Raw genomic sequence first — 12773 nt, 5'->3', positions numbered from 1 at the left:
AAAGTGACTATGCATGGATAATAAACAGACTAGCAGCAGTGTACATGTAGGTAGCGGTGAAGTGACTAGGATAATAAACAGACTAGCAGCAGTGTACATGTAGGTAGGGGTGAAGTGACTAGGATAATAAACAGACTAGCAGCAGTGTACATGTAGGTAGCGGTAAAGTGACTATGCATGGATAATAAACAGACTAGCAGCAGTGTACATGTAGGTAGCGGTAAAGTGACTATGCATGGATAATAAACAGACTAGCAGCAGTGTACATGTAGGTAGCGGTAAAGTGACTAGGATAATAAACAGACTAGCAGCAGTGTACATGTAGGTAGCGGTAAAGTGACTAGGATAATAAACAGACTAGCAGCAGTGTACATGTAGGTAGCGGTAAAGTGACTAGGATAATAAACAGACTAGCAGCAGTGTACATGTAGGTAGCGGTAAAGTGACTATGCATGGATAATAAACAGACTAGCAGCAGTGTACATGTAGGTAGGGGTGAAGTGACTAGGATAATAAACAGACTAGCAGCAGTGTACATGTAGGTAGCGGTAAAGTGACTAGGATAATAAACAGACTAGCAGCAGTGTACATGTAGGTAGCGGTAAAGTGACTATGCATGGATAATAAACAGACTAGCAGCAGTGTACATGTAGGTAGCGGTAAAGTGACTAGGATAATAAACAGACTAGCAGCAGTGTACATGTAGGTAGCGGTAAAGTGACTAGGATAATAAACAGACTAGCAGCAGTGTACATGTAGGTAGCGGTAAAGTGACTATGCATGGATAATAAACAGACTAGCAGCAGTGTACATGTAGGTAGCGGTAAAGTGACTAGGATAATAAACAGACTAGCAGCAGTGTACATGTAGGTAGCGGTAAAGTGACTAGGATAATAAACAGACTAGCAGCAGTGTACATGTAGGTAGCGGTAAAGTGACTAGGATAATAAACAGACTAGCAGCAGTGTACATGTAGGTAGCGGTAAAGTGACTAGGATAATAAACAGACTAGCAGCAGTGTACATGTAGGTAGCGGTAAAGTGACTATGCATGGATAATAAACAGACTAGCAGCAGTGTACATGTAGGTAGCGGTAAAGTGACTATGCATAGATAATAAACAGACTAGCAGCAGTGTACATGTAGGCAGCGGTAAAGTGACTAGGATAATAAACAGACTAGCAGCAGTGTACATGTAGGTAGCGGTAAAGTGACTATGCATGGATAATAAACAGACTAGCAGCAGTGTACATGTAGGTAGCGGTAAAGTGACTAGGATAATAAACAGACTAGCAGCAGTGTACATGTAGGTAGCGGTAAAGTGACTAGGATAATAAACAGACTAGCAGCAGTGTACATGTAGGTAGCGGTAAAGTGACTAGGATAAACAGACTAGCAGCAGTGTACATGTAGGTAGCGGTAAAGTGACTATGCATGGATAATAAACAGACTAGCAGCAGTGTACATGTAGGTAGCGGTAAAGTGACTAGGATAATAAACAGACTAGCAGCAGTGTACATGTAGGTAGCGGTAAAGTGACTAGGATAATAAACAGACTAGCAGCAGTGTACATGTAGGTAGCGGTAAAGTGACTATGCATGGATAATAAACAGACTAGCAGCAGTGTACATGTAGGTAGGGGTAAAGTGACTATGCATGGATAATAAACAGACTAGCAGCAGTGTACATGTAGGTAGCGGTAAAGTGACTAGGATAAACAGACTAGCAGCAGTGTACATGTAGGTAGCGGTAAAGTGACTATGCATGGATAATAAACAGACTAGCAGCAGTGTACATGTAGGTAGCGGTAAAGTGACTAGGATAATAAACAGACTAGCAGCAGTGTACATGTAGGTAGCGGTAAAGTGACTAGGATAATAAACAGACTAGCAGCAGTGTACATGTAGGTAGCGGTAAAGTGACTATGCATGGATAATAAACAGACTAGCAGCAGTGTACATGTAGGTAGGGGTAAAGTGACTATGCATGGATAATAAACAGACTAGCAGCAGTGTACATGTAGGTAGCGGTAAAGTGACTAGGATAATAAACAGACTAGCAGCAGTGTACATGTAGGTAGCGGTAAAGTGACTATGCATGGATAATAAACAGACTAGCAGCAGTGTACATGTAGGTAGCGGTAAAGTGACTAGGATAATAAACAGACTAGCAGCAGTGTATGGTATGGTATGGTATGTGGCGTCAGTATGCCCGTGTGCTGGATTATCAGTGTAGTGGTCCAGTGAATACGTCAAGCCTGTGAGTCCCAGCAAATAATCAGAATAAAATAAGGGGGTCAATGTAAATATTCCGGTGGCCATTTGATTAATTGTTCAGGAGTCTTATGGCTTTGGGGTAGAAGCTGTTTAGGAGTCTTATGGCTTGGGGGTAGAAGCTGTTCAGGAGTCTTATGGCTGGGGGGTAGAAGCTGTTCAGGAGTCTTATGGCTTGGGGGTAGAAGCTGTTCAGGAGTCTTATGGCTTGGGGGTAGAAGCTGTTCAGGAGTCTAATGGCTTGGGGGTAGAAGCTGTTCAGGAGTCTAATGACTTGGGGGTAGAAGCTGTTCAGGAGTCTTATGGCTTGGGGGTAGAAGCTGTTCAGGAGTCTTATGGCTTGGGGGTAGAAGCTGTTCAGCAGTCTAATGGCTTGGGGGTAGAAGCTGTTTAGGACACTTTTGGTCCCAGACTTGGCGCTCCGGTACGTCTTGCTGCGCGGTAGCAGAGAGAACCGTCTATGACTTGGGTGACTGGAGTCTTTTACAATTTTTTTTAGGGCCTTCCTCTGACACTGCCTGGTATAGAGGTCCTGGATGGCAGGAAGCTTGGCCCCAGGGATGTACTGGGCCGTTAGTACTACCCTCTAGCGCCTTGCGGTGTGATGCCGAGCAGTTGCCACACCAGGTGGTGAAGCAACCAGTCAGGATGCTCTCGATGGTGCCACGTAAGAACTTTTTGAAGATCTGAGGACCCATGCCAAATCTTTTCAGCCTCCTGAGGGGGAATAGGTATGGTCGTGCCTTCCTCACGGCTGCCTTGGTGTGTTTGGATCATGATAGTTTGTTGGTGATGTGGACACCAAGGAACTTGAAGCTTTCGACCCGCTCCACTCCACTACAGCCCCGTCGACGTGAATGGGGCGTGGCCTCCTTTTCCTGTAATCCACGATCAGCTCATTTGTCTTTCTCATGTTGAGGGAGAGGTTGTTATCCTGGCATCACATTGCCAGGTCTCTGACCTCCTCCCTATAGGCTGTCTCGTCGTTGTCAGTTATCTGGCCTACCAACGTCGTGTTGTCAGCGAACTTAATGATGGTGTTGGAGTCTTGCGTGGCCATGCGGTGGGAGGTACAGATCCCTGAGAGGTCCTTGTGTTGAGGGTCAGTGTGGTGGATGTGTTGTTGCCTACCCTTACCACCTGTGGTTGGCCCATCAGGAAGTCCAGGATCCAGTTGCAGAGGGAGGTGTTTAGTCCCAGGATCCTTAGCTTAGTGATGAGCTTGGAGGGTACTATGGTGTTGAACGCTGAGCTGTAGTCAATGAACAGCATTCCCTCGTAGGTGTTCCTTTTGTCCAGGTGGGAAAGGGCAGTGTGGTGTGCAATAGAGATTGCGTCATCTGTGGATCTGTTGGGGCGGTTTTGGAGTGGGTCCAGGGTGTCTGGGATGATGGTGTTGCTGGTCATGGCTCACATCCTTTCAAAGCATTTCAGGGCTACAGATGTGAGTCCTACCGTGCAATAGTCATTTAGACAGGTGACCTTGGCGTTATTGGGCACAGGCACTATGTTGGTCTGCTTGAAACATGTAGGTATTAAAGACTCGGACAGGGGAGGGTGAAAATGTCAGTGAAGACACTTGCCAGCTGGTCAGCACATGCTCTGAGTACACGTCCTGGTAATCTGATCATCTGGCCCTGCGACCTTCTGAATGTTAGCTTGTTTTAAAGGTCTTACTCCCATTGGCTACAGAGGGTGTGATCAAACAGTCGTCCGGAACAGCTGGTGCTCTCACGCATGGTTCTGTGTTGCTTACCTCGACGCGAGCATGAAAGCATTGAGCGTCTGTTAGGCTTGCTTCACTGGGCAGCTCTTTGTTGTTAGGCTTGCTTCACTGGACAGCTCTTCCCTTTGTAATCCGTGATAGTTTGCAAGCCCTGTCACATCCGGCGAGCGTCAGTCGGTGTAGTACAATTTGATCTTAGTCCTGTATTGATGCTTTGCCTGTTTTGATGGTTCGTCGGATGGCATAGCGGGATTTCTTATAAGCGTCCGGATTAGTGTCCCGCTACTTGAAAGTGGCAGCTTTTAGCTCCGTGCGGATGTTGCCTGTAATCCATGGTTTCTGGTTGGAATATGTACGTACAGTCACTGTGGGGACGAGGTCGTCGACACACTGATTAATGAAGCCGGTGACTGATGTGGTGAACTTCGCCTTCGAACCACTTCCGTATTGAGCGCATCACTGCTACTTTAAGTTTTTGCTTGTAAGCAGGAATCGGGAGGATAGTTATGGTCAGATTTGCCAAATGGCGGGTGAGGGAGAGCTTTGTACGTTTCTCTGTGTGTGGAGTAAATAGTTGACCGATATTAAATTATTTTTTCTCTCTAGTTGCACGTGACATGCTGGTAGAAATGACGTATAACAAATTTCAGTTTCCCCGGCCTCTAGGAGCGCCACATCTGGGTGAGCATTTTCTTGTTTGCTTATGTCCTTATACAGCTCGTTGGTGGTAAATAGACCGCTACGAAGAATATAGATTAACTCTGTTGGTAAATAGTGTTGTCTACAGTTTATCATGAGGTACTCTACCTCAGGTGAGCAAAACCTTGAGACTTCCTTTTTATGTTAGATTATTATATTTATATATTACACCACAGAGATTGTGCACCAGCTGTTGACAGAGACACACACACCACCCCCTCCCTGATCTTACCGCAGGCTGTTGTTGTGTCTTGCCGAGGCACAGAAAAAAGGGCTAACTGTATATTATTCATGTCGTTGTTCAGCCACGACTCTGAAACACAGGATATTAGCTATTCATGTTCCGTTTATACATGCCTTTTGCATCCTTCATAGGCCCAGACGCAGCCAAAGTGGAGGATACCAGCATCATGGAGGCTTCTCTTTGGCAGTGGCATCCCCCCTGCCCTCTTCTAAATCACCCAGTGGTATCCCCCCCCCCCCCCCCCAACACTCTTCAATTCCCCCCTTCTAAATCACCCAGTGGTATCCCCCCCCCCCAACTCTCTTCAATTCCCCCCTTCTAAATCACCCAGTGGTATCCCCCCCCAACTCTCTTCAATTCCCCCCTTCTAAATCACCCAGTGGTATTCCCCCCCCCCAACTCTCTTCAATTCCCCCCTTCTAAATCACCCAGTGGCATCTCCCTGCTCTGTCCTAAATCCCCCCCCCCAACTCTCTCAATCCCCCCCCCCCATCTATTTTCTAAATCTGTGCCCCCCCCCCCTCTCCAGAGATTGGTGACTCGACCCAGAATATAGAATGGTCTGAATGCTTAGAAAATCATCTTTGGTGTTATGAGTCCGGGTTTATAGACCTGAAGTGTGCGTGGTGGTTGTCATTACCTGGTGATGAGAATCAATATTTACTGTATGGTTATTAAACGTATTAAATCATCTCTGGTGTGCAGTGTCAGTTAATGCAGTCTTTGTTGAGAATGTGTGCGCCCCTATATAGGGCACTGCTTTTAACCTGGTCTATAGGGAATATGGGACCATTTGACCTGGTCTATAGGTAATATGGGGCCATTTGACCTGGTCTATAGGGAATATGGGGCCTTTTGACCTGGTCTATAGGGAATATGGGACCATTTGACCTGGTCTATAGGGAATATGGGGCCATTTGACCTGGTCTATAGGCAATATGGGGCCATTTGACCTGGTCTATAGGGAATATGGGACCATTTGACCTGGTCTATAGGGAATATGGGGCCTTTTGACCTGGTCTATAGGGAATATGGGACCATTTGACCTGGTCTATAGGGAATATGGGGCCTTTTGACCTGGTCTATAGGGAATATGGGACCATTTGACCTGGTCTATAGGGAATATGGGGCCTTTTGACCTGGTCTATAGGGAATATGGGGCCTTTTGACCTAGTCTATAGGGAATATGGGGCCATTTGACCTGGTCTATAGGGAATATGGGGCACTACTTTAGACCTGATCTATAGGGAATATGGGGCCATTTGACCTGGTCTATAGGGAATATGGGGCCATTTGACCTGGTCTATAGGGAATATGGGGCACTACTTTAGACCTGGTCTATAGGGAATATGAGGCCATTTGACCTGGTCTATAGGGAAAATGGGGCACTACTTTAGACCTGGTCTATAGGGAATATGAGGCCATTTGACCTGGTCTAAACTCAGTCAAAACAGAAAATGTGTGTCAGTCTGTTTCTTGTGAAAACAGTGAACAACTTGTGAACATTTCTGAATTATAATATATACCGTGGAGCCAGTTTCCCCACCCCAGATTAACCCAAGTTCTGGAATAAAGTGCACTTTCAATGAAGATTCTCAGTCAAAATAAGTGCCACATTTTAATGTTATTTAACTAAGCTTTTTGTATTATAATAATTACTTTCTTTTTTGGGAATATAGGGATATGGGAATATTATAGGGAATATGGGGACATTTGACCTGGTCTATAGGGAATATGGGGCCTTTTGACCTGGTCTATAGGGAATATGGGACAATTTGACCTGGTCTATAGGAAATATGGGGCCATTTGACCTGGTCTATAGGGAATATTTGGCCATTTGACCTGGTCTATAGGGAATATTGGGCCATTTGACCTGGTCTACAGGGAATATTGGGCCATTTGACCTGGTCTATAGGGAATAGGGGGCCATTTGACCTGGTCTATAGGGAATATGGGGCCATTTGACCTCGTCTATAGGGAATATTGGGACAATTTGACCTGGTCTATAGAGAATATTGGGCCATTTGACCTGGTCTATATGGAATATTTGGTCACTTGACCTGGTCTATAGGGAATATGGGGCCTTTTGACCTGGTCTATAGGGAATATGGGACAATTTGACCTGGTCTATAGGGAATATGGGACAATTTGACCTGGTCTATAGGAAATATGGGGCCATTTGACCTGGTCTATAGGGAATATTTGGCCATTTGACCTGGTCTATAGGGAATATTGGGCCATTTGACCTGGTCTACAGGGAATATTGGGCCATTTTACCTGGTCTATAGGGAATAGGGGGCCATTTGACCTGGTCTATAGGGAATATGGGGCCATTTGACCTCGTCTATAGGGAATATTGGGACAATTTGACCTGGTCTATAGAGAATATTGGGCCATTTGACCTGGTCTATATGGAATATTTGGCCATTTGACCTGGTCTATAGGGAATAGGGGGCCTTTTGACCTGGTCTATAGGGAATAGGGGGCCTTTTGACCTGGTCTATAGGGAATATGGGGCATTTTGACCTGGTCTATAGGGAATATTGGGCCATTTGACCTGGTCTATAGGGAATATGGGGCCATTTGACCTGGTCTATAGGGAATATTGGGTCATTTGACCTGGTCTATAGGGAATATTGGGACAATTTGACCTGGTCTATAGGGAATATGGGGCCTTTTGACCTGGTCTATAGGGAATATGGGGCCATTTTACCTGGCCTATAGGGAGTATGGGAACATTTGACCTGGTCTATAGGGAATATGGGGCCATTTGACCTGGTCTATAGGGAATATGTGGCCATTTGACCTGGTCTATAGGGAATAGGGGGCCTTTTGACCTGGTCTATAGGGAATAGGGGGCCTTTTGACCTGGTCTATAGGGAATATGGGGCCATTTGACCTGGTCTATAGGGAATATTGGGCCATTTGACCTGGTCTATAGGGAATATGGGGCCATTTGACCTGGTCTATAGGGAGTATGGGAACTTTTGACCTGGTCTATAGGGAATATGGGACCTTTTGACCTGGTCTATAGGGAATATGGGGCCTTTTGACCTGGTCTATAGGGAATATGGGGCCGTTTGACCTGGTCTATAGGGAATATGGGACCATTTGACCTGGTCTATAGGGAATATGGGACCTTTTGACCTGGTCTATAGGGAATATGGGGCCGTTTAGCCTGTTCTATAGGGAATATGGGGCCATTTGACCTGGTCTATAGGGAATATGGGGCCATTTGACCTGGTCTATAGGGAGTATGGGAACTTTTGACCTGGTCTATAGGGAATATGGGACCATTTGACCTGGTCTATAGGGAATATGGGGCCATTTGACCTGGTCTATAGGGAATATGGGGCCATTTGACCTGGTCTATAGGGAATATGGGGCATTTTGACCTGGTCTATAGGGAATATGGGGCATTTTGACCTGGTCTATAGGGAATATTGGGCCATTTGACCTGGTCTATAGGGAATATGGGGCCATTTGACCTGGTCTATAGGGAATATGGGACAATTTGACCTGGTCTATAGGGAATATGGGACAATTTGACCTGGTCTATAGGAAATATGGGGCCATTTGACCTGGTCTATAGGGAATATTTGGCCATTTGACCTGGTCTATAGGGAATATTGGGCCATTTGACCTGGTCTACAGGGAATATTGGGCCATTTTACCTGGTCTATAGGGAATAGGGGGCCATTTGACCTGGTCTATAGGGAATATGGGGCCATTTGACCTCGTCTATAGGGAATATTGGGACAATTTGACCTGGTCTATAGAGAATATTGGGCCATTTGACCTGGTCTATATGGAATATTTGGCCATTTGACCTGGTCTATAGGGAATAGGGGGCCTTTTGACCTGGTCTATAGGGAATAGGGGGCCTTTTGACCTGGTCTATAGGGAATATGGGGCATTTTGACCTGGTCTATAGGGAATATTGGGCCATTTGACCTGGTCTATAGGGAATATGGGGCCATTTGACCTGGTCTATAGGGAATATTGGGTCATTTGACCTGGTCTATAGGGAATATTGGGACAATTTGACCTGGTCTATAGGGAATATGGGGCCTTTTGACCTGGTCTATAGGGAATATGGGGCCATTTTACCTGGCCTATAGGGAGTATGGGAACATTTGACCTGGTCTATAGGGAATATGGGGCCATTTGACCTGGTCTATAGGGAATATGTGGCCATTTGACCTGGTCTATAGGGAATAGGGGGCCTTTTGACCTGGTCTATAGGGAATAGGGGGCCTTTTGACCTGGTCTATAGGGAATATGGGGCCATTTGACCTGGTCTATAGGGAATATTGGGCCATTTGACCTGGTCTATAGGGAATATGGGGCCATTTGACCTGGTCTATAGGGAGTATGGGAACTTTTGACCTGGTCTATAGGGAATATGGGACCTTTTGACCTGGTCTATAGGGAATATGGGGCCTTTTGACCTGGTCTATAGGGAATATGGGGCCGTTTGACCTGGTCTATAGGGAATATGGGACCATTTGACCTGGTCTATAGGGAATATGGGACCTTTTGACCTGGTCTATAGGGAATATGGGGCCGTTTAGCCTGTTCTATAGGGAATATGGGGCCATTTGACCTGGTCTATAGGGAATATGGGGCCATTTGACCTGGTCTATAGGGAGTATGGGAACTTTTGACCTGGTCTATAGGGAATATGGGACCATTTGACCTGGTCTATAGGGAATATGGGGCCATTTGACCTGGTCTATAGGGAATATGGGGCCATTTGACCTGGTCTATAGGGAATATGGGGCATTTTGACCTGGTCTATAGGGAATATGGGGCATTTTGACCTGGTCTATAGGGAATATTGGGCCATTTGACCTGGTCTATAGGGAATATGGGGCCATTTGACCTGGTCTATAGGGAATATGGGGCCATTTGACCTGGTCTGTAGGGAATATGGGGCCATTTGACCTGGTCTATAGGGAATATGGGGCATTTTGACCTGGTCTATAGGGAATATTGGGTCATTTGACCTGGTCTATAGGGAATATTGGGACAATTTGACCTGGTCTATAGGGAATATTGGGCCTTTTGACCTGGTCTATAGGGAATATGGGGCCATTTTACCTGGCCTATAGGGAGTATGGGAACATTTGACCTGGTCTATAGGGAATATGGGGCCATTTGACCTGGTCTATAGGGAATATGTGGCCATTTGACCTGGTCTATAGGGAATAGGGGGCCTTTTGACCTGGTCTATAGGGAATAGGGGGCCTTTTGACCTGGTCTATAGGGAATATGGGGCCATTTGACCTGGTCTATAGGGAGTATTGGGCCATTTGACCTGGTCTATAGGGAATATGGGGCCATTTGACCTGGTCTATAGGGAGTATGGGAACTTTTGACCTGGTCTATAGGGAATATGGGACCTTTTGACCTGGTCTATAGGGAATATGGGGCCTTTTGACCTGGTCTATAGGGAATATGGGGCCGTTTGACCTGGTCTATAGGGAATATGGGACCATTTGACCTGGTCTATAGGGAATATGGGACAATTTGACCTGGTCTATAGAGAATATGGGACAATTTGACCTGGTCTATAGGGAATAGGGGGCCTTTTGACCTGGTCTATAGGGAATATTGGGCATTTTGACCTGGTCTATAGGGAATATTGGGCCATTTGACCTGGTCTATAGGGAATATTGGGTCATTTGACCTGGTCTATAGGGAATATTGGGACAATTTGACCTGGTCTATAGGGAATATGGGGCCTTTTGACCTGGTCTATAGGGAATATGGGGCCATTTTACCTGGCCTATAGGGAGTATGGGAACATTTGACCTGGTCTATAGGGAGTATGGGAACTTTTGACCTGGTCTATAGGGAATATGGGACCTTTTGACCTGGTCTATAGGGAATATGGGGCCTTTTGACCTGGTCTATAGGGAATATGGGGCCGTTTGACCTGGTCTATAGGGAATATGGGGCCTTTTGACCTGGTCTATAGGGAATATGGGACAATTTGACCTGGTCTATAGAGAATATGGGACAATTTGACCTGGTCTATAGGGAATATGGGGCCATTTGACCTGGTCTATAGGGAATATTGGGCCATTTGACCTGGTCTATAGGGAATATGGGGCCTTTTGACCTGGTCTATAGGGAATATGGGACAATTTGACCTGGTCTATAGAGAATATGGGACAATTTGACCTGGTCTATAGGGAATATGGGGCCATTTGACCTGGTCTATAGGGAATATGGGGCCATTTGACCTGGTCTATAGGGAATATGGGGCCATTTGACCTGGTCTATAGGGAATATTGGGACAATTTGACCTGGTCTATAGTGAATATGGGGCCTTTTGACCTGGTCTATAGGGAATATGGGGCCATTTTACCTGGCCTATAGGGAGTATGGGAACATTTGACCTGGTCTATAGGGAATATGGGGCCATTTGACCTGGTCTATAGGGAATATGGGGCCATTTGACCTGGTCTATAGGGAATATTGGGCCATTTGACCTGGTCTATAGGGAATATGGGGCCATTTGACCTGGTGTATAGGGAATATGGGACCATTTGACCTGATCTATAGGGAATATGGGGCCATTTGACCTGGTCTATAGGGAATATGGGGCCTTTTGACCTGGTCTATAGGGAATATGGGACAATTTGACCTGGTCTATAGAGAATATGGGACAATTTGACCTGGTCTATAGGGAATATGGGGCCATTTGACCTGGTCTATAGGGAATATGGGGCCATTTGACCTGGTCTATAGGGAATATGGGACAATTTGACCTGGTCTATAGGGAATATGGGGCCTTTTGACCTGGTCTATAGGGAATATGGGACAATTTGACCTGGTCTATAGGGAATATGGGACAATTTGACCTGGTCTATAGGAAATATGGGGCCATTTGACCTGGTCTATAGGGAATATTTGGCCATTTGACCTGGTCTATAGGGAATATTGGGCCATTTGACCTGGTCTACAGGGAATATTGGGCCATTTGACCTGGTCTATAGGGAATAGGGGGCCATTTGACCTGGTCTATAGGGAATATGGGGCCTTTTGACCTGGTCTATAGGGAATATGGGACAATTTGACCTGGTCTATAGGGAATATGGGGCCATTTGACCTCGTCTATAGGGAATATTGGGACAATTTGACCTGGTCTATAGAGAATATTGGGCCATTTGACCTGGTCTATATGGAATATTGGGTCATTTGACCTGGTCTATAGGGAATATGGGGCCATTTGACCTGGTCTATAGGGAATAGGGGGCCTTTTGACCTGGTCTATAGGGAATAGGGGGCCTTTTGACCTGGTCTATAGGGAATATTGGGCATTTTGACCTGGTCTATAGGGAATATTGGGCCATTTGACCTGGTCTATAGGGAATATTGGGTCATTTGACCTGGTCTATAGGGAATATTGGGACAATTTGACCTGGTCTATGGGGAATATGGGGCCTTTTGACCTGGTCTATAGGGAATATGGGGCCATTTTACCTGGCCTATAGGGAGTATGGGAACATTTGACCTGGTCTATAGGGAGTATGGGAACTTTTGACCTGGTCTATAGGGAATATGGGACCTTTTGACCTGGTCTATAGGGAATATGGGGCCTTTTGACCTGGTCTATAGGGAATATGGGACCATTTGACCTGGTCTATAGGGAATATGGGACCATTTGACCTGGTCTATAGGGAATATGGGGCCATTTGACCTGGTCTATAGGGAATATGGGACAATTTGACCTGGTCTATAGGGAATATGGGGCCATTTGACCTGGTCTATAGGGAATATGGGGCCATTTGACCTGGTCTATAGGGAATATGGGACAATTT

The 12773-nt window shown here is 45.9% G+C and overlaps 1 protein-coding gene across 1 annotated transcript in view; it reads left to right on the top strand.

Annotated features, from left to right (window-relative positions):
- psmg2 (proteasome (prosome, macropain) assembly chaperone 2) overlaps positions 1-5634 on the top strand; it is a 40694-nt gene extending 35060 nt beyond the window's left edge. Inside the window, exon 7 of the mRNA XM_055893180.1 lies at positions 5073-5634. Coding sequence (XP_055749155.1) covers positions 5073-5153 — 81 coding nt within the window. The 3' untranslated portion in view covers positions 5154-5634. The remainder of the gene's footprint in view (positions 1-5072) is intronic.
- Positions 5635-12773: the final 7139 nt, after the last annotated feature.

This window comes from Salvelinus fontinalis, chromosome 32, assembly GCF_029448725.1.
Source record: "Salvelinus fontinalis isolate EN_2023a chromosome 32, ASM2944872v1, whole genome shotgun sequence".
NCBI classification, from domain to species: Eukaryota; Metazoa; Chordata; class Actinopteri; order Salmoniformes; family Salmonidae; genus Salvelinus; species Salvelinus fontinalis.
The sequence above is the reverse complement of the archived record's forward strand: the minus strand, read 5'-3'. Positions and strand labels throughout refer to the sequence as shown.